This window comes from Balaenoptera borealis (genome assembly GCF_965194805.1).
Source record: "Balaenoptera borealis genome assembly, chromosome: 18".
NCBI classification, from domain to species: domain Eukaryota; kingdom Metazoa; phylum Chordata; class Mammalia; order Artiodactyla; family Balaenopteridae; genus Balaenoptera; species Balaenoptera borealis.
In genome coordinates this window covers 4,191,349-4,217,901 of record NC_138877.1, presented here as the reverse complement: position 1 = coordinate 4,217,901, position 26,553 = coordinate 4,191,349, and the positions used below count along the sequence as shown (strand labels likewise).

The window sequence follows — 26,553 nt, the reverse complement described above, 5'->3', positions numbered from 1 at the left end:
TCTTGTGATCGGGAGAATTAAGTAATAATGTATACAAAGCCCTCTGCCTAGTGCCTGACACATACGGTAGGCACTCGGCCAACATTACCTCTTACTGTTGTTGGCATTATTATTATTATTGTTAACCAACTGGGCTCTTTGTAAATGGTTCCTGTATTTTCTCATAATGTTTAGGAATTAAATTACATGGGTGGAAAACAGAGCCCTCTAAAGAGGGAAACAGATGATGCCTGGAACTAGCCTACTGTTTGGATTCATATTTAAAAGATACAGAAAATGAATCGATCAACTCCAAAGGGGAGAGAATGACTTCACCTCAGTTATTTGAAGAGAAGGTGGAAATATCTCATAAAGGACGATCATGATTGGCAGGAAGATGGATGGATGAAACCGAGGATCTCTGGATTTCATAGGCTTTCCCAACGTTATGAAGATGTGTGTGTCTCAGGGAAATAATTTGATATAGTTTAAAGGTTAATGAGTGAATTTTCCTCATTTATAGAATTGTGAGGCCAAAGGACAAAAAGGGCTTAGTCTCTCTTCCACTAACCTCAGCCCGTTTCAGGAGACATCTGTGTATAGTGACATTTATGGTTCATAAATGTTCCTTAAACAAGAAAACCCTGAGGATCACAAGGGTCTTTCAGGACTAAGGGACTATATCAGCACAAGTGGTTTGCAGTTGTCAGTAAATGTAAAATGAGAACATGATTGACTTATTTTAAAGGCACTACGGTTTCACCTCATCTCAAACATTCAAGGCTAAGGAAGATCAGTTCCTTTCATAAAGCTTTAAAAAAAATCATACAAACATGTTGCCTGGCTCATATATCAAAAAAAAAAAAAAAGAAAGGACACATATGCCACAAAGTCACGATCATCTATTTACTCTGGGACTAGACACAGGACTGGACCAAGAACAGATTAAAATGGCTTGACTTCATTAGCTTAATTAGGGAGTTCCAAATTAGATTTTTGCAGCTAAATTCTTCAGCCGGGCAGGGTGAGCAGCTGTTGCCAGGCGCCGCCTCAAAGGGAGAGCTCGCCTGGCCGTCTGGCCAGCCCCTGGCCCTCCCCAGGCTCATCTCAGAGGACCACTGTGTGGGCAGCCCAGGGCGCCACACACCCCATGGTCCTGGCTCACTTTGACCCAAAGAGCCACTGCCAACACTGTTTGCAGGAGAGACCCTGATGACCTTTTCTGTTATTCCTGGTACCTTGAGCTCTGCAGCAGGGGCTGGCTCCAGAATCTGCAGGGCTCAGCGCAAAATACAAATGCAGGGCTCCCTGTTCAAAATATATTCGAATTTCAAGATGTGACAGTGGGCCATTAGCCCAGCGGGGGCCCTGTGACACTGGCCGTGCCACGAAGCCGGCCCTGCTTTGTGGTCTGAACCAGTCACATACTTACCATCTGAGCTGTGGTTGCTTCTCTCTCTCTCCTCCCAGGTCCTACCTCACCCTTCTACTCAGGAAGGATGCTGAGGTCTATAGTAAGTGTGTTTTGTACATAATGCATGCATGATTGGATTATTTACTGGGTGAGCACCTTTACTTTGATCTTGATAACACATAAACACAGCAAGATTTTGGGGAGGGATAAACTAGGAGTTTGGGATTAGTATGTACACACTATCGTATATAAAATAGATAACCAACAAGGACCTACTCTAGCACAGGGAACTCTACTCAGTATCCTGTAATAACCTATATGGGAAAAGAATCTCAAAAAGAAGAGATATATGTATATGTATAACTGAATCACTTTGCTATACACCTGAAACAAACACAACGCTGTAAATCAAATCCACTATAAACTTTTTTTAAAAAGCAAGATATCATCCCTAGAAGTAGTATTCATGAATGGCAATGCACTATCACCAACCAAAAAATACCAACAGATACACTAGCCTAGGGTTTGAGTAGCACTGAATGACTTTGAGATAGCCAGGAAGACATAAATATATAGAATTCTGGAGGCCTAAAAATGCAGAACAATTGTATGATTTGAAAAATGAAGATCAGCAAGGTCATGGAACCAAATTCCGTGACGGAAATTTTGTCAAAGATCTTTCTCAGCAACAGTACATTCTATTATTTGGGAATCATAGTGTCCAACGAAGTAGAGACAGAAAACCCAGCCAAGCAAACCAGAAGGAACACTGTAAGCCAGCTGTGTGGCAGGGCGACATCAAGTTAAAGGTCCACAGAGCAAAGATATCAACCCAACTCTCTGGATAGCTTCTATGCTGACCCTCTCTCCTTCCAGCTCCTTAGCTGTGGGTTTCCTCCGTCTCTCCTCTCTGATGAAAGAAAGCACCCAGGACCCAGAACACTGCCTTTTCATGACGAAAGAAAGGACCCAGGGCCCGGAACAGTGCCTTTTCATCAGAGTCGAGGTTGCTTCGGGATGGCTGATGGAGAAGGCCGAGGTATTCCCCGAACCACACGGGCTGCTGGTACCCGATTCACACGGGCTGCTGGTACCCGATTCACACTTGGAGTGTGTTTAAGTGGGAAGAACCGGAAAGGAGGCGGAGACCCCTGCCTGTCGGGGTCCTGCCCTGGTCCGCAATCTACCAGAGGGTCCTCTCTCCAACCCCCTCCCTCTTCCTCTTTTGTATTCCTTCCGCCCTGACTCTCAGATCTTCCTGCCCCTGGGCTGCCTCCGTTTCCGCCGGGGGGGGGGGGCGGGGGGGGCGGGCAGGCGGGAGAGCCGCATGTCTAAGTGGGACCCCTTTCTTTCGGATTATTTCCCTGGGTCTCCGCAAGGACAGGGGATTCTTGCCTGGCTTCCTTGGGCCTTGTCCTGTCTGCGGGCGAGCGGCGTTGGCAGGAGACATCGCGGGAGTTCTGGCGTGGAGCGGGGGCCCTGGAGGATTCGCACAGGTGAACGGGCAGTGCCATTCACCCCGACTGACAGAACAGCATCACTTTCCCAGGTGCAGGAAGAATCGCTTCTGGGCTGCCCAGAGAACCAGCCTCTCGTAATGATTTAAAGAAATAAAAGAAGAGCGCACACCACCTACGAGAAATGTGCACATTCTGAACGAGGAAAAGCATTTTCTTTCCCCTCGTGCTTCCTGTCGGAGGTCGGAAGGGAGGAGAGAAGCTTACTCAGGAATCACCACCTACGAGCCGTGTCTGGCCTCAGACGAGCTGTGAACAGCTGCCTCCGAGACGTCCAGGACAGTAAGATGTGTGTGTGCTTCCACGGTATGCCCTGTGAAAATTCAGGGAAACCGCTTCGGACTGAGATCGTAGCGGTCCTTCCGTATCCTCGTGGATGCTTGCGTCTCCTCTGGAAACACGCCTGCCAGCTGCGCAAGGCTGTGTCTGCATCCCGGCCTTGGCTGTCGATTAATCGGAAGCTACACGTTTGGCAGAGGTAATAAGCCCAGAGCCGCCCTGGTGAATGCCCTGGCTTTGCTGCTCGGAGGAAAGAAGGGGAACGCGTGGGCGTGAGAACCTCATTGGGCGGCTCCAGCGCGTAGGGAGAAAGGATGCTCTGTGCGCCTGCGAACCAGCAGGTGCGCCTTCGGGGCTGCAGGGACTCGGGGCCACCAGCCCGGCAGGAGCCACGTCCTCGAGGCATCAGGTGGCCCGGAGGCAGTCTGGCAACAGGATGAGGAGGAGTCATATAAATAGATCTGCCTTTAAAAACATCGGGACCGTCAAGCTTTCATGTCAGGTCGGTGGTTATCAGCAAGCGGGGCCGGAGCATCAGCCTGTCTGAGCCCTGGGTGGGAAGGAACCGCATTTTCCTGCCCCACACTGGCTTTTCCTGACTTTTTGACTTTTTAATTTTTCCAAATGGTAATACCATTCTCTCAGGTACTTCCAAATATTTTCATTACCTCTGAAAACTTGGAAAATAAAGCCATGGACATACAGGAGAATAAAAATCACCTGGAGTCCAGTGACCAGAGATGGCCACCGCTACTGTCTGATTAAAGTCCCTCCTGGATGCACGTCATCTTGCATAGTTGAGACTACTCTGGGCATGATGTTAGGATGGTATCTTGCTTTTTTCCTGCTTAGCTCATGTTATCATAAGCATTTTCCCATGTCACGAGAAATTCCTCATACAATAATGTAAGGGGGGAAATGTATATTATTAGCAACTGATACAAGAATTCCTTTTAGGGAAAAATTTGCCCCATTTTTTGAGGAAAAAGCTCTGGAGAAGCGTGGAGACTAATTTGTCTGTTTCTCCAGGGAATTGAGAGTGGGCTGGCACACAGCGGCCTCATCTACGGCCCTCTGCACATCCCCATGATGACACTAAAGTCACCCAAACCATGAAATGCTTGGGGGCCGTGGAAGCTGAGTTTGGGCAGCCCTGGACAGGGGGCTTAGACAGAAAAAATGCATTTGGGAGGAGGGAAGTTCTTGGTCATCCACACAATGAGCGGGAAAGCACTGCATTTTCATAACGTGTGAATGCCCTACATATGAAGGGCACGTTAATCCCTGATAATCCCTGATTATCTGAGACAACAGGGGACACCCTTTTAGGTCCCTAAGCTGAGATCAGGTTTGCATCCACCATAGTCTTTTGCTGGTTGCCTAGTATTCCATTCAACGGTGGTATCATTTAAATAGCACTTTGAACAACTTTGTGTTTGGATGATTTCCTCGGACTTTGAAAGCACTAGGTCAGATGGTACAAGCGTTTTAAAGAAATCTGTTACGTTGTTGCTTGGCTGTTCTCAAGAATGTCCGTGAATGTACAGGCCTGCAGGCAGCGGTGCAAGAGCCGTCTCTCTGCCTCCTCGCCAGCACTTACCTGCTACTTAGGATTTATTCCATATGCCTCCAAGAAGCTTTTTCTCTGCCCAAGGAGAAGTAATTTGTCTTATAAACCCTGTAATGGCTCACTTCCAGCCTCGTAAAGGTGGCAATTATATTCTTTTTTATCTTATTGTTATTAGCATGCACCCTTGAACTAGACTATAAGCAGCTTGAAGGGAGCATCTGTGCCTTTCTCGTGCTTGCCGTGCAATAAACGTTGAGGGGAGCAGAGACCCACGTTTCTTGGAAAGAGTTGGCAGTGCTTGCTGCTCTAACTTTATGTCTGCTGACCCAGATTCATAAGAGGATCAGACTGAAGCGGTGTTGTGATTAATTCCATGAGCGCATCCCTGAGGTTCTCTCTGGGGGCTCTGGAGCCCAGGAGGAGTTCTGGAAGGCTGCAGATGGGTGGACGGTGCGGTGGTGTCCAGACAGGGCAGCAGGTGGACAAGATGGGGGCAGGAGTCCACCGTCGTCGGATGCTAAAGGGACGACTGGGGCAGGGGGGGAGTTTGCCATCACTGGGAGTCAACAGGGGCTCCATGAGAAAGTCAAACTGACTGAATTCCTCGTTCTGCCAGGATCACAGTTGCGGCACACCTGGGGAAGGCACACAGCAGGAAGTTTCTGGAACTTGAGCAAAGTGCCGGCAGTGGTTCTTATGCAAAAACGGAAAGAGGTGGGTTGGATGCAAGGACAAGTCAGTGAGGCCAAAGCTGCCTAGCAACCGCCCCATCATTTGCAAAGCTGCCGATCCCTGTCTAGACTGTAATGTGGAAACAGGCTTTAGTGGTGGTTTTCAGAGCTTTGTTCTTGTCTCCAAACAGGGCAATAGTTTTATTGGTCACGTGGCAGAAGATGTAGAAGGAGGAGGTAAGTCGTGAGTCACATGTAGGTTTGACTGAAAGCTGGGAAGGGCGTGAATACAGTGGCAGGCAAGATCAGGATCCAGAAAGGCCCAGTGGATCAGAGAGCCAGGCTGCATTTCAGAAGACGGAATTTAACGTGGGTCCCTGGAAACAACGGCACAAGTACAGTGTGGGGCACAGGGGAGTTCAGGTGACAGAATTGCCACGTGAGGCTGTGTGGCAGTCAGCAGTTCCCATCTGATCCAGTATCCATAGCTACAAGACAGGAGATGATGGTCCTTCTGCCCTGCACCCGCCTAGGTACAGCCTGGACCATGACACTCAGTTCTGAGCACATCGGAGGAGAAGGACAGTGTGGGTCCCTATCTCATAAAGAACACTTGAAGGAACAAGAAGGCTAACTTCACAAACAGAAGACTCGGAGAGACATGGGAGGTAGAGCTTTGACTATCTGGAGAGGTGTCATTTGGAAGGTGCATGGACTTCTCTTCTGGAGAGGTGGTGTGGTGGTGTGGTTTTGGTAGATGGTGTTTCCCCAGGTGGCCAAGACAGTGTCTCTCATCTCTCATGTTCTTTTGTGTTATGATCTTGCCACTCTTTGATAAATCAGTGGAGTTTGGTCATCCTCCGCTTGAGGCTGGGCCACCCTGAGACTTGTTTTGACCAATAGAATTTGGTGGATGTGTCAGGTAACTTCTGGGTCTTGGCAGGTATGCAGCTTTCGCCTTTGCAGGCTGAAACGCTTGCTTTTGGGGTCCAGTTGTCATGAAAAGAAGCACACACTGGTCATTTGGCAAGAGCCATGTGGAACGTCAGCTGTCCTTGTCACATGCCAGATGTGTGAAGCCACCTGCACATCCCAGTTCTAGCTGCCATCACACCTCGGTCCTCGAGGGACCTCAGCTGGTGCCAATGGGACAGAAGATCCGCCCAGCTGAGCCCTGCCAAAATATCTGACCCACAGGATTCCGAGCAAATCAAATGGTTCTTGCTTTAAGCCACTAACATTTTGGAGAGGAATGTTATTCAGCAGTAAATATACCAGACAGTGATTGGGAACGTAGGCTTGGAGCCAGCTGCGTGGCCACTTACTGGCTATTTGATCTGGAGCAAATCACTTAATTTCTTTGTCCCAGTTTCTTCTGTAAAACAGGGAGGGCCCACCTCATGGGATGACTGTGGGGATTAAATAATTTAATGAATGAGAATCACTTGGAACAATCACTGTTCCATAAAACCTGGGGTAGAACGAGGAGGAAGGGATGGAAGCTGTGAAGGTACAAAATAATCCAACTCTATTAAAAACGCCTCTAATGGAATCATCCAGATGCAGAGTGAGCTGCCTCAGGAGGTGGTGAGACGCGTCCCCGGGAGCCTCCAGTCACGCGCAGGCAGCTGCCCGTTGGGTGCTGAGGCGGAGGCCCCCTGTCCCGCCGTGCCGGGGCCGCGTCCTGGTGGAGGAGGGGCTCAGCGTGCTCCAGGCGCTGCTCTCGAGTCGACAGAGAGAAGAAGGAAGCCCTCGTCCCGCTGAACCATTACAATGTCGAGATCACCCAACACACTTGATCTACCGTAATGGCTTCCCGTCAGCCGTGAGTGCTCCTGGACCGGTCCTCGTGAGGCCAGCATCACCACTTCTGCAAGATCAAGGCCTTGGAGAGCCACATGGCTTATTCATTATTGAAGGGGCTGCTTGCAGCCCCTTCCTGCCTGTGAAGTCACAGCTGGACCACGAGGCCCTCACCTCTGGGTTTCCTTGCCCAGACCTTGTCCAGACTGTCCCGACCTCCCCAAATGCGGGGCCGAAAAGGCACAAAGACATGGAACATACCTCTCTTCACTTCTCTCCAGCTTCTGAGACAAAGAAATAGCCCAGGTAGCCCCTGAATCACGGAGGCCAAGAAAGGAGCTGCCCACACAGAAGTTCACAAAGAAAGGGAGGCCTGGGCGAGATGGGGCCAGTGTGATGGGAAAAGGCAGAGTAAACTTCCTGTCCGTTCCGATCTGATAAAGTGTCCCAGCCCTGGTCCCAAGGGCCCCGAGAGATAACAACCCCAAAGTCCCTTGCAATTCAGCTGAACACTTCTTACCAGGTCATTCTAGGGCAGGGCACAAGATAGGGAGAGAGAAGCAGGGGGGCAGGGGCCCTGGGCGAGCCTGGGGCGGTTCACTCTCTCCACACACGGGCCTCAAGGGCAGCAATCCTGGCGCCCTAAACGAGGACAGGCTGACCCAGGAGACAGGGACAGGTGATCACTTTGCCACTCAGTCTGAAGGACCCCACGGGGTACTTTGAGAGCGCTCCCCATCTGTGCCACCGTGGGGCTTAATCCCTGCCTCGTCTGAGCTGTCATCATCGGCTAATCAGACAAGGCACTCCAAGAAGCCCGGGCCACGGTTTTTGCTTGCTGTAATGACTTTTCTTTCATTAGAGCAGAGAGTAGGTGACCTAGAAATCTTCTGTGTGAGCTTCTGTCTTCTGCTAAACAAAAGCAGACACTCCGAAGAAGCAGGCGTGTTTAGAATGCACAGCCCTCCCTCCCCGAGGGTGATTTTAGTCCCCGCTCCCTGAGCAGACGGGAATGAGAGCCGAGAGGAGGAGATCACATGATCCTGCACTTTGCTGCAAACTGAAAAAAAAAAAAAGAAAAAAGAAAAAAGGGAGGGAAAAGCCTCCTGGTATTAGCTTGGGCTAATGAGCTCACTGGTGTGTGTCTGGGAAACATCCCAGAATGAATTCATCCGCTGAGATGTCTGTCTTTTGAAAAAGAAGTACCCTTGTGGTGGTGGATGGCAGAGGAAACACAAATGGGAGCCGCGTGAAGCCGGATCAGGGGCTGAGCCCAAAGCAGGGAAGCCCAGGAGGTGGTCAGCATCTGCGCACAAGTTAAGCCTGCCGTTTGGGGATTAACCCATCGTGGAGGTAAACATAGGTTTGGTTTTTTTTTTCCAAAGGAGAAAAATCTAACATGTAAGCTGCCATGTCCCCATCATACCGGCCCAGCACCTGGGATGGAACAAGGTCCTGTCAGTCTGACCAGGTGGTAGCGTTTCACATTGAACTAAGTGTCACAGTGACGCGTCTTCTGGTCGGCATCCAGGGCTGGCATCGTGCTTGCTTCATGCCAGCCCCCAGCACACGGTAGACGCTCCGTTAAATGCAAATGGACGCAGCTAAGGCGACCTGGAGGCCCTTCCTAAGATACTGGAGGTGGCAGTAACCGTGGTCAGGTGGTCAATTCCGTCTCTTTCAAACATTTACTAGATGTAATTGCCTTAAACAAAAACTATTCTCTCTGGAGGAGGAGGCTGCAGGGTACGAGAGAGCTGGACGTGGGTGATGGAGTTGGGGACCCAGAGGTCTTGGGATCTAAGACGCCGGCTTGTGCAGGAGGAGGCGGGAAGGCAGGTGAGCCCCGCGTGGCTGCAGGGTGGGTGGATCTGCGGCAGCTGTCTGCTCGAACCTCTTCTCTCCTTCCCCAGTCGTAGGAATGCGGCTAGGCACGGATCCCACGGAATTTCCCACTCTCTCTGTCGCTAGATGCGGCCATATGACTAGTTGTCACCAACAGAACGTGAAAGGAAGTGAAATGCACCACATCTGAGCCAAAGCTTCTTCCAGGGTTTCTTCTCCCTTCCATCAGCTGGATGCAGATGGCAACAGGACCCCCGGGGAGACACGGGGGCGTGACGCCTGGGACCCTGCGTGGTTGATCACGTGGAGGAGACCCACTCCACTGATCTGAACACTCGCCCCGGACTGGGGGGTGAGGCAGAAACAGTCCTCCGTTGGGTTGAGTCATTATATTGGGGGATCTATTTGCTTTAGAAGCCAGCACAATTCCAAGTAACACCTTAGAACAACCGAGGGAAGTAACCCAGCAGCCCACGAGACTCAGAAGGGGGAGATGGCGGCCCCAGAAAGTGAGGCATCAGCCTGTGATTGAGATGATGGAGCTACTCACCTGCAGGGGAAGAACCACACTCTTCACTCTCATCACCACCTTCGTTTCCCAAAAGTCAGGGTCCACGTCTGGGAGGTGGGCCCTCAGGCGCCACAAGGACTGACAGACACTACGTAGAAAACTGCCTGGCCATTTGTGACGCACCACGGGAGTTTGCTGCAGCTCAGAGAGACACAGAGGAGCTGGGGTCCCAGCCATCACGTGGGGGTGCATACGATTTGTTAGCTGTACGGGGGGCCGAGGGGAGGACAGTACTGTTCCAGATGGTTAGTATCCCGGCTCCAGTGGTTCAAAGCAGGACAATACGTATTCAGGGATTGTGTTCAGACTTGTTGGAACACAGACTATGAGAGCGAGTGTGTTGTGTGTTGTGTGTAGGGGGTTAGGGATGGGACAGGGCCAGGAAATTAGACTAGCGTAGGGAGGCAGAGAGGCAGGAAAAGAGAGAAGACTCACCTATTGAAGTCCAAAATAAACTTCGTAGCCCATGGCTAACACTGCCTCCAGGTCAGCCCCGAAGGAGTGGGGCTGGGACACCCCACGGGCTTAGGAAGCTGAGTGCCCTTGGGTGTGTCCCTGTGCCATTGCAGCAGCCAGGGGGAGGTGCTATGACGTGGGGCAGGGCAGGGAAGCAGGGCAACTTTCTCGAATCTCTGAGTCTGAAGGGAAGTAGCTGAGAAAGGCAACCAGCAGCCCCTCGGGCATCTGCGTGGTCCTGATGAGGAGGTGCCCGGGCAGAGCACCTACCTGAGCCATGCAGGTGGTTCGTGCACACTGTCTGCTGAGAGGGCTGGACCAACCCTGTGTGTGGTGCTGCTTCCTGTGGAGAAGCTGATGCAGAGTGGCGCTCCTGTGAGAGGACAAAGGCACGCCGAGCGGCCGGGTGCTCGGGCTTTTGTGCTTGTTTGCAGCCTCTCCGGCTCACGCCGGTGAATTCCTGGGCCTGGCCTCCTTGTTAATAACGCCTGTGGGCCCACATCGTGGGCTCTGGTTCCGGTTAACATCCCTGCTAGGAGGAGACGATTCCCGCGGCTGAGTCTGGCCTTCCCTAACGTGCGTCACCCGTGACCGAGGCCTGGTGTCCGTCCACACGTCCTCTGCTACCTGACCTCATTCTGCCTGTTTTTGGCTTCCCTGCGGCCACCTTGGTGCTGACAGCTTGGAGAGACCCCACCCTACTCTGCAATCTGGGATGGGATATTTTTTTCTTTTTTTTTTTTAACATTTTATTTTATATTGGAGTATAGTTGATTAACAATGTTGTGTTAGTTTGGGGATGGAATATTTTCTGAGTAGCTCCACCCAGGTAGCAGACCAGGAGAAAAGGGAACCGTTGAGTTACGTTCCCTCTGGATAATCCCGAGAGACCCCAGGATCTCACAGATGGATGTTAGGACCTAGTCCTTGTGGCCACCCCCATTTTCTTATTTATTTATTTATTTGTTTGTTTATTTATTTATTTATTGTCTGCATTGGGTCTTCGTTGCTGCACACGGGCTTTCTCTAGTTGCGGCGAGCGGGGGCTACTCTTGTTGCGGTGCACGGGCTTCTCATTGCGGTGGCTTCTCTTGTTGCGGAGCATGGGCTCTAGGCGCATGGGCTTCAGTAGTTGTGGCTCGTAGGCTCAGTAGTTGTGGCTCGTGGGCTCAGTAGTTGTGGCACATGGGCTTCGTTGCTCCGCGGCATGTGGGATCTTCCCGGACCAGGGCTCGAACCCGTGTCCCCTGCATTGGCAGGCGGATTCTTAAACACTGCGCCACCAGGGAAGCCCCCATTTTCTTTCTTGTTCACTCTGGCTGGCAGTGGTTCTGTCCCCTCATTGCTGGCAACTCCAGAAGTGCCTCCCATGACCTTGAAATCTGCCAAGGGTCCCCACTTGCTGGAGCACCCATGCCCAGTTTGAGCCCACCAACGTGGATGTCTGTGTCAAGGGCACTGGTGACTGCGCTGAAGAATGGAGGGGAGGGGTGCCATCACCATGCTGACAAGATGCTTGCTGCGGGTAGAATCGTGTCCCCACAAAGATCTGTTGAAGTCCTAACCCCTGGCACCTGTGGATGCGACCTTATTTGGAAGCAGGGTCTTTGTAGGTATGACTAAGGTGTAAGTTCAACATTGCGTGGAGGTGAGGCAGAGTTTAGGATGACGTGTCTAGAAGCCAAGGGACGCCAGGATTGCAGCCATCACCAGAAGCCACCTGAGAGGCATGGCCTCTGCCCAAATGCAGCGCTGCCAGCTGCTGCATGGCCCCTGCGCCCGGATCCCCGGCATTGCAGAGAAGCATTCATTTTGCTCTTATTTGGTCTCCTGTTGCACACCCCCGTGCCCCAGAATCCAGGTACAAACCCACGGGGCCCAGGCCGAGTGACATCTTCTGAGTGATGACCTGCTGAGCCCAGACCACCTCACGCACTGAGCTTCCCAGTCATTCCAGAGCCCACGTGGGTTCTCGCTCCTCATGGGGTGAGCTCTCTCTCCTCAGCAGCCCCAGTTGTGCACCGGGTTAATGTGGGAAATTACGAGTCGTGCTGGGCTTTTTACACCTGCATGTGACTTGTTAGAAATGAGTTCCTCCTCTGAATACACATATATCCGGAACAGCTATTAACCCACAGTGAAAGCTGATGTTCGGGAAAGTCAGGAATCAAAATATGAAAAAGGAAACATAAGACCTTCAATCTAGCTTGGGGCCTGCTGTGCTGAGACCCCTCTAGTCCTCATCCTGCCGGGCCTGGTCCACAGCACCCCTTCCCCAGGAAGGAGGGCACGGTAACCCCTGGCCAGGCTCCCTGCAGGGGGCACCCACTCGGGTCTCTCCTGGCAACTGTGCACTTCATCTTGTGGTCTCAGCTTGTTCGAGGCCCACAGCATCCCTCAGAGGGCAGTGCCAGGCCTGGGATTTGTGGACAGAGTAGACGCTGGATGAGGGTCAAGGCTCGCGAAGCTGGGGCTGTTCCTAGCAGTCCCCAGAACAAGGACTTTGGTTTGGAGCACAGTTGAGGTCTTCACTTACATCACAGGGCTTCTGACGCTTGCCCTGGAGAATAATCGTGGGGGCGGGAGTGCAGACGGACAGGAGTGGGGAGCTGGCATTTCCAGTGGGGCTGGGGTCCAGAGCAGCTAAGTGGCCTGAGGATGGGAGGTGTTGCTCCCGAGTCAAGCATCATTTTCAGACTTCATTGATTAAACATTATCCCTTTAAAGACCCAAAGCAAATTTAAAGTAGAGCCCGTGGTCTCCTTAATGGGGATGCTGTTGCAGGGGCAGCTCCTCTGGCAGCCACACCGTGGCTTGGAGGGCAGCTTGGAGCCCAGCTTTCTCCACGTTATGTTCTGGGTGGTTCCCTTGAGATGGAAAATTCCCCTCAGGAATCTTAGGACAAAGGCAGGGGCCAGGCTGGTTGGAAGACACCTGAGAAAGCAATTGATGGTGATGATGGTGATGATGATGATGATGATGATGATGGTGGTGGTGGTGGTGGTGGTGGTGATGGTGGGCTCGCAAGTGATTCCTCATGCATTTCGCCAGTTGTCTTGTTTTGATTATCCTCCTCCAATGACAAGTACTCCCTTGTGCAGAAAAGACAAGCGTGCACACATCTCCAGCAGAAGGCATGTGCTGTGTACATCTGTGATGCATGCTACCATTTTGGAAGAGCTTTACCCTGAAGCCCCAGAGACGCTTCCTCTATTCCCTTCTCCTCTAATTTTCTGTTCACTCTCTAATTTTGGGTGGGACGGGGCAGTGGCAAGCTGGAGGAGAAAGAATGAAAGAAGAAAGCATAACCCTAAACAGAGGTGCTTCTGGTAAAATGATCTTCACGGTCACGATCTGTCTTTCGGAGAAAAAGTCACCATTCTGTGCAATCTTGGCGTCCCCACGCTTGACCGTGAAGAGCAATGTAAGGTGTGAGGAGCCTTTGCAGGGATTCATGACGGTGGCCTTGACTTCAGTCTGCCACGCAACAGCATGGTTGGACCCTAACCATCACCCTCCCGAGTGGCCAGAGGGTCTCCCCATCTGTCTGGTCCTTTTGGTGAAGTCCTTGTAAGCTGGCCTCCCTCTGTTCTCTGTTGGTCCCCGTAACCAGGCCCTTGGGCTGGAGGACATCTGCGGGTCCCCACTCACACCACAGCTTTTAAAGCTCGCCTTCCCCGGGGCCCTCGGATGGTTCCTGCATGAGGGCTCCCTTCCACCTCAGGACCACCAGGGCACCTGCCCTAGGCTGAAGACTGCTTTGTCCCTTTCTCTTTGCGTTAGGTTTATGTCCCAAAGGAATGATATCCATCCCAAAGTCCTGGCCAGACTTCTTCCTGGGGTCCCAAGGATTCTCACGTAAATGAGACTCATTCAGTCCGTCCTGTGAGATCAGAGCTCTCCAGTAGATAAGCAGGTCCACCTTCTCCCAAATCTCAGGCTCAAGGATGGGGAAGGGAAGAGTTTTTATAGACCACTTCATTTCCTCCTGATCCCAGTCAGAAACTCTTTCAGACCCTGAAAGAGTTTATTTAACCTTCCACCCCAGGGTTACTACAGTTCTGTAGTAACCCACGTAGCTAAGCAATTGCATGGTTTGTGTAAAAGAATTGAGAGGTTTTCAACTGTCCCCCAAGAGGTTGTGAAGAAATAACAAATGGGTTTCTCTTTATGGTTCTTCATACCTGTTTTCTCCCTATGGCAATGAGGACTCTGACTCATCAGGGCCAGTGGTCAGTTAGAATTGGGAAAAGTCTGTCTGGTCTCAGCTTTGCAGCCTGTCCTGGCAGAGATGCATGCAAATAGTGGGAGAGAGCTGGGAAGAAAACTCTTTCCTGAATCCAAACTCTGATTTCTCAATTTTAAAAGAGTGTCTTTGATCGAAATCAAAGCAGGGCAACTACTACAAAGAGGGCAACTATACAACTAATAACCCCAAGGCCTAAATTCATACCGTGTTCCATGCTACAGAAGCTGCAATGGTCGATATGTTATTAGTAACACTCCAAGTTCAGTCCATGGGGATTGGGGTTTCTGAGGCTTCTGAGTAGTGCACAACAAAACAAAGCTCAAGATGATTAGGGGAAAGATTGATATTTGTAGATATGTAAATATCACGTGTTATTAAGTAATATTTAATGAATAACAAATACTGTATAATAACTACTATTCTTACATATTTATTACATAATATTATTAAATAATATGAAACATAGATTATATGTAGGCACATGCTTCTTCAAATTTCTTCTTATTTTGCTAATAAGCCCTCAGCCAGGATCATGAAATCCGTTGCCAAGTTTACCATATTAGCAGCCACTTTCAAAGTCAAAACATAGCAAAGATCCCCACATTGGGCTGTTCCCTGGGACAAGATTTCCTTTTTCCCAGACCAAGCAGCCAGACCAAGTGGCACTCAGGGACACTGCCAGGCTTTTCCTTGCCCCATAGGGGAGAAGACTGCAGGACAGTCCTGGGAGGTGGTCAACGGGGGTTGCAGCAGCAGGAGCAGGAGTAGCGCATGTGTCCCGCCGGATGGAAAAGGAGAGGGTAGACCCTGGACTCCAAGGACGACCTGTGGAGTGGACCTCAAACCGGGTCCTCCTTCCTCAGCTCGGCCAGACTGGGTGGTGTCTTCTGTGACCTCAGCCCCAGTAGCTGGAGTCTGGGATAAAAGCCAAGGTTGTCCTAAAGGACCAGTCAGCTTCCACCCCAGGGAACTTGCACTTTCATTGCAGAGAGTTGCCGATTGGTATCTGACTAATGGCCGATGCTTTTGTAGCAAGAATCTGAACCTCAGTGATCGGGGTTCCCCATCGACCCGGGGGCTGTGCTCAGCCCTGGACAAGACAGATGTAAACAGACATCCTCCGTGCCCGCCGGGCTTGGTACCCAAATGATAAAAACGGACATGCAGGGCGTGGGAAAGGCATGAAGAGTCATGAAGTCCGGGTCGGGGGGTTAGAGAAATCAGTGTTTTGTGTTGGGTTGGATTTCTTTGTCCAATCGGGGGCATTTTGCGATCCACGATTGGGCTTCTGAAAAGAGCGATCAGGAGGAGGAATCTGAAGGTGGGTGAGACTGGATGGAATTTGCATTGCAAGATTACGGCTCTAATATCTGCAATCAGCTCGAGGAGGCTCCGCTGCCCGCTCTCGCCGCAGAAGAGCTGCAGCACAAAGCCGAGCCGGACGCGAAGTGGGTTAGGGCGTTATATAAGCCCCGGCGGGAGGGGAGATGGTCTTTTCTGCGCGCTCCTCCCGCGGCGGCGGCGGCGGCGGCGCGGCTCCGGTTGATTTAGAGCGCGGCTGACAGCGGGCTGGCGCGGCCGCGCTGACGCCAGGCTGCTGCGTCGCCATGGAGACGGGCGGGCGCGGCGCGGCTGTCAGCGGCGGGCGCGCGGCCGCGGGGGGCCGCCGGAGGAAGGCGCGGGCCGCGGCCGGGACCCTCGCGGCAGACATGGACTTGCATTGTGATCGCGCCGCCGAGCCACCGGCCGCCGAGCCGCCGTCGGGCAAGATTAACAGAGCCGCCTTCAAACTGTTCAAGAAGAGGAAGCCGGGCGGCGCGATGCCCAGCATCTTCGGGGTCAAAAACAAAGGGGACGGGAAGGGCGCGGGGCCCGCGGGGCTGGTGCGCAGCCGGACGCACGACGGGCTGGCCGAGGCGCTGGCGGTGGAGGGCGGCCGCCGCGAGGAACCGCGCGCGGGCGGCGGGGACGGGGCGCGGCCGGGCCCCGCGGCCCCCCGGGCGGCCCCGGGCGGCGCGGGCCCGGCGGCTGGCGGCTCGGTGGCCAAGTCGCACAGCTTCTTCTCGCTCCTGCGGAAGAACGGGCGGCCCGAGAGCGGCGGGGCGGAGCAGGCCGACGCGGGCAAGGCCGGCGGCAGACAAAAGCGGGGGCTGCGGGGGCTCCTGGGCGGCGTGCGCTGGCGCAGGAAGGACCGGCGGCCCAAGGACGCGGCGCCGGCCGGGCGCGCGGGGGCCCCGGGCAGCCTGGCGCGGCCGGGCTCGCTCACCGCCAGCCTGGAGTGCGTCAAGGAGGAGGCGCCCGCGGCCGCGCGCGAGCCGGAGCCAGCAGGTGAGCCCGCGGCGGGGGAGCCGGAGCCGGCCTGCGCCCCGGGAGAGGGCGCCGCGGGACCCGGGCGCGCCGAGCGGCCCCGCGCGCCCCCCGAGCCCGAGCCCGAGCCGCGCGCCGGGGAGGGCCGGCCGGCCGAGGACGCCGCGGGGCCCGGGGCCGCGCCGGCCGAGACTGCGCCCCGGCCCGACTCCGAAGGCGGCCGCGCGCCCGCCGCCCCCGACCCTTCTTCGGTCGATCCGCCCTCCGACCCATCGGCCGATCGTATTTGTCTGATGTTCTCTGACGTGACTTCACTGAAAAGCTTTGACTCTCTTACAGGCTGCGGAGATATTATCGCAGACCCCGAGGACGAGGCAGGGCCCAGCTGTGCCAGGCATGCCCCCGCGCCGGGCCAGCCGGGCCCCGCCCAAAAGCCCCCCGGCGTGGTGGCCTACCAGGGAGGCGGGGAGGAGATGGCGAGCCCGGCCGAGGCGGACGACTCGTACCTGCAGGAGTTCTGGGACATGCTCTCCCAGACCGAGGACCAGGGCCCCGGGCCCCAGCAGGGGGCGGCCCCGGCGGCGGCGGCGGCGGCGGCGCCCGAAGCGCAGGTGGCCTCCGAGACCCCCAAGGACGCCAGGCGGGCCGAGGGGGCCAAGGACGCGTCCTCGGTCAAGCGCCGGAGGCTGCACCGGCTCCCCACGGAGCTCCAGCCGAAGGAGGAGCCTAAGCACCCGGACGAGGAGCCGCAGGAAGGCGTCCCCAACAGCGACGAGGGCTACTGGGACTCCCCCACCCCCGGGCCGCGGGAGGACGGCTCGGGCGGCGGCGTGAGGAAGGCGGGCGTCCCCCGGGACAGCGACAGCGGTGACGCGCTCTACGACCTCTACGCCGAGCCCGATGGAAGCCCCGCGGCCCTGCCCGCCGCCGCCGAGGACACGTCCTGCTCGTCCCGGTTAAAGCCCGTGTCTCCGGTCACCGTCACCTGTGCCCTGCGAACGCCGGGGAGCTTGCCGAAGGACTCCAAGATCCCGATCAGCATCAAGCACCTCGCGAACCTTCCACCCAGCCACCCGGTGGTGCACCAGCAACCAGCTAGGAGCGAGCTGCCCAGAACCAAAATCCCCGTGTCCAAGGTGCTGGTCCGCCGGGTCAGCAGCCGGGGCTTGGCCGGGACCACCCTCCGGGCCGCGGCGTGCCACGACAGTGCCAAAAAGTTGTGAGGTCTCCGAGGCCGAGGTGGAGGGGCCGCTTGTCGAGGAACACAACTTTCCCCGGAAACCACTGCGGCAAGTTTTGCACCCCTCAAAGAAAGGCCTTTCGGACCGTCCCTGCTCCGAGCCTGGACCAAGGATGTCTTTGTGTCGCCAGCAGGGGCAGGATACACCAGGCAGGGGATGCCACACGCGGGATTTCCCCTCCAGATAAGTCCCTGAGAATTATTTTCAAGCACTTTTTTTTTCTTTTTTACCTTTTTAAAAAATCTTTTTTTTTCTTTCTTTTTTCTTTAATGCACTGAACGCTAGGAAGTCACCTTTACTTGCCTTTGCAGAAGACAGAACTTAATCCAATCTAAGGAAGCGTCACGCCATGATATTTGGCTGTGCCGTGTCCAGCGGGCCTGCAGGAACCATCGGGAGAATCAGAGGAGCCCTCCTCTTCCTGACACTTTCCTTCCTTCTTTTCCTTTTCCTTTCCAGGACAAAAAAAAACAAGGACCCTTTGCTGTATCACTGTGTGGAAAACACCTACAAAGCTGAGTCAGGTAATTTACCTGATGAGCGGAAGCATCACTGATTGGCAGAAACCCTGGTACTTTCAGTTGCTAGGTGTGCAAATAGGTATTTATCTACCACTAGGACGATCAAGGAGAGTTTGGGTTTGGTGGGTTTATTTCGATCATTTGTTTGGAGAGAAAAAAAAAGCTCAGCAGAGCAGGTTTCCCTCCCTTTTTTTTTTCCACCCAGTGCAGAGATCAAGATCAGGGAAAGATTGCACTAAATGCCAACAGACACAGTGTTTTAGCATTTATAAACTGTAACCTTTTCATGTGTAGATGATGCATATTTTACAGATTATCCAGCTGTCAACCTTTTATAATCTGTCCGTAACCTCGAGTTTAAAATCTGGTTTTATAGCTAGACACGATAACCGTTCCCAAACCATTGATGGTCTTTTATGTACTCTAAGCGGAAGCAATTCTGTTTTTGTTTTATGTGGGTTCTCTGGCTTTCAGTGCAGGAAAAATAATCTATTGTGTTGATGTCCCAAAGGAATGGTTCTGCCTTGTCTTGGGTTAAGAGTCTGTTTGTTTTTCACCCCAGACCCTGGTTTTCAGAGATTTTACCTTGGTTATAAAAATTTTGGATTCAACCGTTTCTCAGTATGGGGAGTCCAAAACGAGGAACACATAAAGAAAAACAATAGAAAATGTAGTTTTTCCTGTCATTTGACTTCTGCTTTATAGACTTAGGACTGAGCCACGTATGTTCAGAATATGACACTGGGAAGCTTATGTATCATAAACATTGTGTGCCAAGATTATTTTTGAAAAGTGGTTGACTTATATGTGTGTTTTCTATTATTTTAGATGAAATATTTATTTCAGAAAGCATTACCATATGCCTCGATAGTTTGAATGATAAACTGAAGCTGTTCCTAGAATGCTGTTAGGGTCTAATGATTATAGAATATCCTCTTTGAAATGTATTTCAGTGTATTTAATCAAAAGACCAGAGCTTCGACTAGGAGATGATTCACAGTATCGGGAAGGTTACACATATTCAAGTGAAACTACACACACGTAAAAGACATGCACACTTCTCTCTAACTCATTTTCCAGAGAGATTCCCTGAGTAATGAACTGGTAGTACCCGTTTTTTAAGTTAGTTTTCTGTTTTATAAAGGAAAGAAAAAGGCAAGTTAAGTATATGAAAACTTATTTTAATAATATGAAAGGAGTAACGAAATAAACAGATATCAGAGGAATACAAATCCGCGCCAGTAGCACAAAGCAGGTTGTTCCCCATTTTAAATCTGTGGTGATTCAATTAGAAGCGGTGGTAGAGATTGGCTAAATTTCTTTATTATTCAGATTACTGGCTTTTATTGTGTCATGTCAGATCCTTAATGTGATTTTAAAGTAGTGTTTTAATATTTAATTTCCTTATGTCTGTAGATGAGGTCTTGTAGGCAGACATAGCCTTAAGCACTCTGAATACACCACCAGGAATTCATAAAGCGGCTCACATTCACACGTGCTCACGCACTCAGCTGTGTACAACTAGCAGACAAAGGCGTTCACCGTACACTTGGAGATGTTTTAGAAATTAGTTCTGTCTTGAGAAAGGGATTTGAATATGATTCAACGCTGATAGTATTACTTAGACTCCAGATACATTCATGTTCCCCCAGTGAATGGGAAGAACATACATTTTATTCCTAGCTGTAAAACAAAGGATCTTTCTTTTCTTCCTGTGCATCTTCTTGCAGGGGTTAGAGTCTCCCCTGCATGAATCCATGACAGAGTTATATCTGTTCACTTGTTCAATTGCACAGTGAAGGTAGGAGGCCCTGAAGGACTCATGAGCACATTGTAATAGTAAAGGCAACCTATTTATCTATTTTGTAAGCACTGGAACGAAGTATTTTTGCTTTCACAGTTTTGGGACTTGTTTCCGCATTTACACCACTGTGCTGTGTCTTGTTTTTATAAGTAAAGGAAAATGTCAGCAACGTTTGCCTTATTTTCCCCCTGCCTGTCAGTGAACCACTTATGCAAGATTTAAACTATTTTCTTTTTTGTTCTTTTTTCCATATATTTTCCATGTTTTTTTGTTTTTGTTTTTGTTTTTGTTTTGACTCTATCTTTAAGAATTCCACCCACACCAGTCAAATGAAGGATTCAGGCAATGAATTAAATGGCCTCAATCACCTGATGGCAAATCAAGACCAGTACAGGGAGGTGTGTCTTAACCTTTTCCAACCACAGACAAGGGATGGTAGTTGCCTTTTTGTACCAAGGGCTACTTTCTCTCATTCATGTTCATGGGGATTGTTTCCTAGGATTTTAATGGATTTACATTCCAGTTGTTATGGGTTGGCCAAAAAGTTTGTTCAGGTTTTTCCGTAAGATGTTACTTTTTGGCCAACCCAATATTAATGCATTGTCTAATTTGGTCATATTTGCTGATTTTTTAAGGAAAGGATTGGATGTGGGCTGCTGACACCTTTCCTGTGTATCTGTGTTTCTGAGATGCTCGGTTGATTAAGTCCCTTTAGTCAGAGTTGGCCAAATTCTTTAGGAAAAAGTCACATCGATTGTTGGCCCTGAATTTGTCAGTCAGTTCAATAGCTCTGCACAAAGACAGCCTGACTTCAGTGTCTGCATTACCTGGGCAGTGTTACTTGGGCCACTGTGCTTCGGTACTAATGCTTTCATGCTTCCGTTAGCCCTATAGCATTTTGAGTAATCGCAAGAGGAAATAGATTTGTGTCATTTCACCTAATAACAACAATGGAATGAAGACTGTTAAGGACTTCCTTTAGCTCCATTTCCCACAGATTATCTGCCTATTTAAATACAAAGTGTGTGAGATCTATGAAAGTGATGACTTAGGAGTTTAAGGGTATCTGCCTATTTAAATACAAAGTGTGTGAGATCTATGAAAGTGATGACTTAGGAGTTTAAGGGTATCTGCCTGTTTTAATACAAAGTGTGTGAGATCTATGAAAGTGATGACTTAGGAGTTTAAGGGTTTATTCATTAATCTCAGAAGTAGTGTTCAGGTATTGGCACTCCCATGAATATTCATATAACCCTTTGCCTACACAGTTGTCAAAGTAAAAAGATGGTATTAGGGACCGAGACGTCTTTGGCTGAACTTTCCAAGTTTTCATTATTTACGTCTTTGTCAGATTAATTTTCAGCAACCTTTTACTGTTAACTTTGTATGAAGAGATTGGTTAGTGAGCGTGCCGTCCTCTCCCTCGGTCTCCATCATGTTTGCTTGGTGCCCTCAGGTAGCAGTGCTGGGACACTGCTCAGGATGTTCGCCTGTTCTGACATTCGTACAGTGGAACTCAGTCCCCGTTTGTAGTCGTTCCTGATTTCTCTCCTGAATTAGGACTGTCTGGACGTGGCCCCCTGTGCTTGGCTTCTACATTCACAGGCACTTAGCTCCCTCTATCACTGTTAAGAAATTAATCCAAGAATTTTATGCCCTTAAACATATGGAAAAAGAATCACACTTGCCTCTTATTTCCCACCACTGAGGACGGCCCATTAGAAGTACTTGAATGAAATAAGAGGAGAAACCCAAATACCCCGGCCCAATCCCATTTCCCTCCCCCTAGCCAGGCAGACCGAGGGATGAACAACACAGTTCTTATTTAGGAATTTTCAATTCTCCAGGCACGAACATTTATAAAGCAGTTTAGGAGCCAAAGGCTAGCATGGCAGCCTGGTCTCTCGGGTGGGAAAGCCAGAGGCCAGCATTTACTTGGTGAAGAGAGGAGGATGTAAGTGTCAGGTGACGTGGCCACGTGGTCCCTCCTCCGGGCAGGCACCCATCCTGCGACCCCATGCTGCTCTGAAGGTTCTCCAATGGCCGTGCCGGATGGCTTCTTACAGCCTTTTCACTGTGATGACCGCTGAGAAGAGACAGTTTGTTGTAACAATAGCCACTCACAAGGAAAGTTGTTGTCTCCCCGCAGATAATGTTTCTAAGGACTGATTCAGAGTCGTTTCATGATTATGGAAAGCAGCTCCTTCTCAAGCTGCAAAACAAAAGGTTAAAATAGCCTCTAAGCCTCCAGAACTGAAACTGGGCACATTTTATGACTGATATTTACTTTAATTCAGTGTAGCACATATTCACGGGGCATATACTGGATCTCATGCTTAATAAAAACCCATTCAGTTTGGAGCTCACAAGTAGCTGTACTATAGTCAGACATTCTTAATATTCATTAAAAACACCTTTATTTTATTTTACCTACTTTTATTTTGTATTTTTTGCTGATAGTCTGTGGGGTGGAGCAGGGTGGGGTGAGATTGAATGAGGGGGTATGGATTAAGTCACACAGAGTCCTCTAAAAGTAAGAATAGTAATTACAACAAGGATTAACGTGTGTTGAGTACTTACTACGTGTCAGCCCCTTCCAGGAGCTTTACAAATATTTACCTAGCCCTCTCACAGCCATGTGGGTTAGGTAATACTATCTCCCTCACAGAGCATATTTAATTCATCCTTTTGGTTTGTTTCTACCCCGTTCATTCCATCCATGCATCCATCCATCTCTTTCTCTCTCTTCACCTAGGACAGGGATAGACACTCTTTAGTGACTTACAGTAATACAAGAGCTAAGAGCTGCTAAATCGCATCACCAGCTCACTTTCAATAGAAAAAGAGCCAACCCATGTCACGCAGCTGAGAACTGGTTTTGTGTCCGAGATGTTGGTACTCACATCATTCCGGGGGAAGGCTGCTGCTGGGTTCCAGAGGCAAACAGTCTGCCTTGCTTTGGAGGGATCCTCGCCTTTTGGGGATTAACTTCAAAAGTGTAGACGGACGTCTCTTCTGTTGTCATGATGATACCTGTGCCCTGATAGGATTTCAGTCAGGTCGAGCACGTTTCACTTGTTTTTCTACCTGAAACCCAGTCCAAGCTGGTTCTGGGTGTCCTGGGTTGTTTGCTGAGATACTAGCTGGCTCCGTGACGCCTCGCCTTGACGCGGTTCTGAACTGCAGAGACATGCTCCTGGCTCTTTAGAAAGTAGCGCGTCCCACGTTGTCTCCGACCATTGCATCCTGGCCTCGATTTTCTGATTCATTCATTCATTTAACTCATATTTCTTGCACACCTATAAGTCAGTCACTGTGAATCTGAGTATTTTATATTTAATTAAACTAGCCTAACCTATGCTGTGTGTTTACCGCGAGCTGGGATGATGCTGTGTTTTCTTTGACATTCTGTCCACGAGAACCAGGCAAGGCGGGGCTTGGCTTTGTCCTACAGAGGAAGAAAATGACGAAAAGGTGGAATCCCTTGTCCGAAGCCACCCATTTAGCAAGCAGTGGACGGAATATTAACCAGAAGTCTAACTCTACTGCTTGTGCTTTAATTATAAACCTCTTTTTTAGCCATATGATTCAATTCTTGTATGATTTAGTAAGAAACTGATCAACGTTCTGAACAGCAAGAGCCAAACCAGATTTTTATGATGGTGGATACCATTAAAATGACGACTATTTCATTTAAAAGTGAACTTGGTTTTTTAAAAAAATTATTTGATGCCTTTTGTACATGCAAGCCTGAAAGGTAGATCTCAGAGCTAGCGGGGTTTTTTGGTTTTTTTTTTCACACCTGACCAGTCAAAAATTTGGGCCATAGTCACCCATTATTACATGCTAGCAGGCCTGCATACAGATTTTATAATCTGATGACTGCTTTGTCAATAATAAAAACCTACAAAAGCATTTTATTCATATACGGGCTGCCCACGCTTGATGAAATGCTTTTTTAATGAGAAGCAGTGAAAGAATTCAGTCACAGGTGATCATTGTGTTGAATTGTACACTGGGGTTATTTTTGGAAATTATTCGGTAATTGGGTAGAGTAACTTTCTGCTCTATGTGAGAAGATAGATTTTTAATAAAATACAGCCTAGGTCATTGGTTATTAGAGGCATAATAAACTTTCTCAGATCCCTATCTGGATGATTAATACACTAAAAAAGAAAATACTAAAAATATCTGGTCATATTACACAAGGGTCTTGAAGTGACACACAGGAAATACTTGTTATCATGTCATAAGATGAAATGGACCAAGGGAGCCTGGAGGAATTCATAAACCTTCTCAAATAACTACCTTACAAACCACGAATCCCCCACCACACAGTTATTTCTAAATAAAGGAGGAGAAACTCTAACAAAATAATATCTAGCATGTTTACTGCTTCCAGGATACATTTAACTGAACATGGAGGATCCGATGGTGGTCTTTTTACCAAGAATATCGGGGAAAATGGTTTAGATGTTATAGACAAAGTAAATTCCTGTCATTTTTTAATGGACTCCAGCTACGTACCAGGCTCATTGCTAACTTCAGGTTTTGCCCAAGTTATTTATAGGAAATATCTCAGTGTAATAGAGGGAATTGCAGGTTATTTGAAAATAAAGACAAAGAGAACCCAAATGAGAAACTCCATTTCTAGAATTAGTTTTCCTGAAAGTCAGGCATGTCTCTGAGGACAAGCTTTTGGCTGTATTATTTTTGTGCACAGGAGGAAAGTTGTTAGTAGGTTTATAGATATTATTTTTATAATAGAATGTTAAAGTCCCCCCAAACATCAAAAATTGTCTCCTAAAATTACTCTATGTTTTTAAGACTTGTTCTAAAAAAGGGTTCTAAATAGCAATAGGGTCTTTTCTCTTTTCTCCTCTCCAGTGGTTTAATGGGATAGATGAACCAATGTTTATATTTTTAAACCTGTAAATATTTTATTTTGGGTATTTTGTATATTTGTTGATATAATTCCATTTCGTGCATATGTATCACCATGCATGTTGCTGGTTTTGATAGTCACTCTCTTAATGAATGTAAGAAGCTTGGACTAATAGCACTTCTCTTCATTCAAACATCGTAAAATGAAAATACAGCACTGCCATTTGAAATGTTGTGTTTAATTCAGTCAATAAATTTTGTTGCTCCTTTACATTGATTGTGAAGTCTGTTGGTGGTTATTTTTCCGGGATAAATTTTATTTCCAGCCGCTTCAATTTTTAGAATTTATACTATTGATGATAATGACGGTGTGTGTGTGTGTGTGTGTGTGTGTGTGTGTGTGTGTGTGTGTGTGTTTGACCAACAGGAGGCCCGTATTTCTTTCCACACTTTGTGAACATGTGAAAAGTTACTGTTTGCTTTGAGCAGGTGCCTTTGGACAAGCTCATTCGGTGTTCTGACTCTGATCTGATTTCTGAGCCTTTTACTCGGAGAATCTCTGTTCCTTGTAACCCTCCTCGAGTTGGACTCACCTGCTGTGTGTGGCCGCAGGGAGCAGCGAACTGGAGTCTTTCTGAAGAGCTGTTTCCTGTTCTGTGTCGTTTGGGGGGTTGTTTTCACTTCATCTGTCTAACAATTCAAACCCATAGTACTTTTGAAACAATGTGAAGAATAATGAGATTGCGCCATCTTGTTTGAAAAATAAGAATCGGAGTCTGCCTAGATTGTTTGGAAGTCTACTTCCCTTAGAATGGGCTTGTCCACGCTGCGCTTACTTACATTTCTCTTTTTATTTATTTATTTATTTATTTATTTATTTATTTATTTATTTATTTATTTATTTATTTTTGGCTGCATTGGGTCTTCGCTGCTGCGCACAGGCTTTCTCTAGTTGCAGCGAGCGGGGGCTACTCTTCATTGCGGTGCGCGGGCTTCTCATTGCGGTGGCTTCTCGTTGCGGAGCGCGGGCTCTAGACACGCGGGCTTCAGTAGCTGTGGCTCACGTGCTCAGTAGCTGTGGCACGTGGGCTCAGTAGTTGTGGCGCACGGGCTCTAGAGCGCAGGCTCAGTAGTTGTGGCGCACGGGCCCAGTTGCTCCGTGGCATGTGGGATCTTCCCAGACCAGGGATCAAACCCATGTCCCCTGCATTGGCAGGCGGATTCTTAACCACTGCGCCACCGGGGAAGCCCACATTTCTCTTAAATAACAAGAAAAAACTCATATTTATCTTTAGAACCTGATTAGCATAAACTTCCAAAGGGAGATCTGATTTGTACAGAGAAGAGTCAGAGTAAATGGACATAGAACCACAAATAGACAAGAGATTCACAAAACCTGGACGCCTTTGCTGGCTCCCCCTTTTCCCAGCCCACATCGTCCC

The 26,553-nt window shown here is 49.6% G+C and overlaps 1 protein-coding gene and 1 long non-coding RNA gene across 3 annotated transcripts in view; both read left to right on the top strand.

Moving 5' to 3' along the window:
- LOC309615482 overlaps positions 1 to 26,553 on the top strand; it is a 100,733-nt gene that overhangs the window by 11,351 nt on the left and 62,829 nt on the right. The gene's annotated exons all lie outside the window — the stretch shown is intronic.
- Positions 7,228 to 25,382, top strand: AMER2 (APC membrane recruitment protein 2). 2 transcript variants are annotated; one of them, XM_082365811.1, is made up of 3 exons: positions 7,228 to 8,531; positions 9,147 to 16,682; positions 17,001 to 25,382. In XM_082365811.1, the coding sequence occupies exons 2-3, from the start codon at positions 15,962 to 15,964 to the stop codon at positions 17,882 to 17,884; spliced, it is 1,605 nt and encodes a 534-aa protein (XP_082221937.1). In that variant the 5' UTR covers positions 7,228 to 8,531; positions 9,147 to 15,961; the 3' UTR covers positions 17,885 to 25,382. The 2 variants fall into 2 exon arrangements, with proteins under 2 accessions (XP_082221937.1, XP_082221936.1); XM_082365810.1 differs by having other exon boundaries at positions 9,147 to 25,382.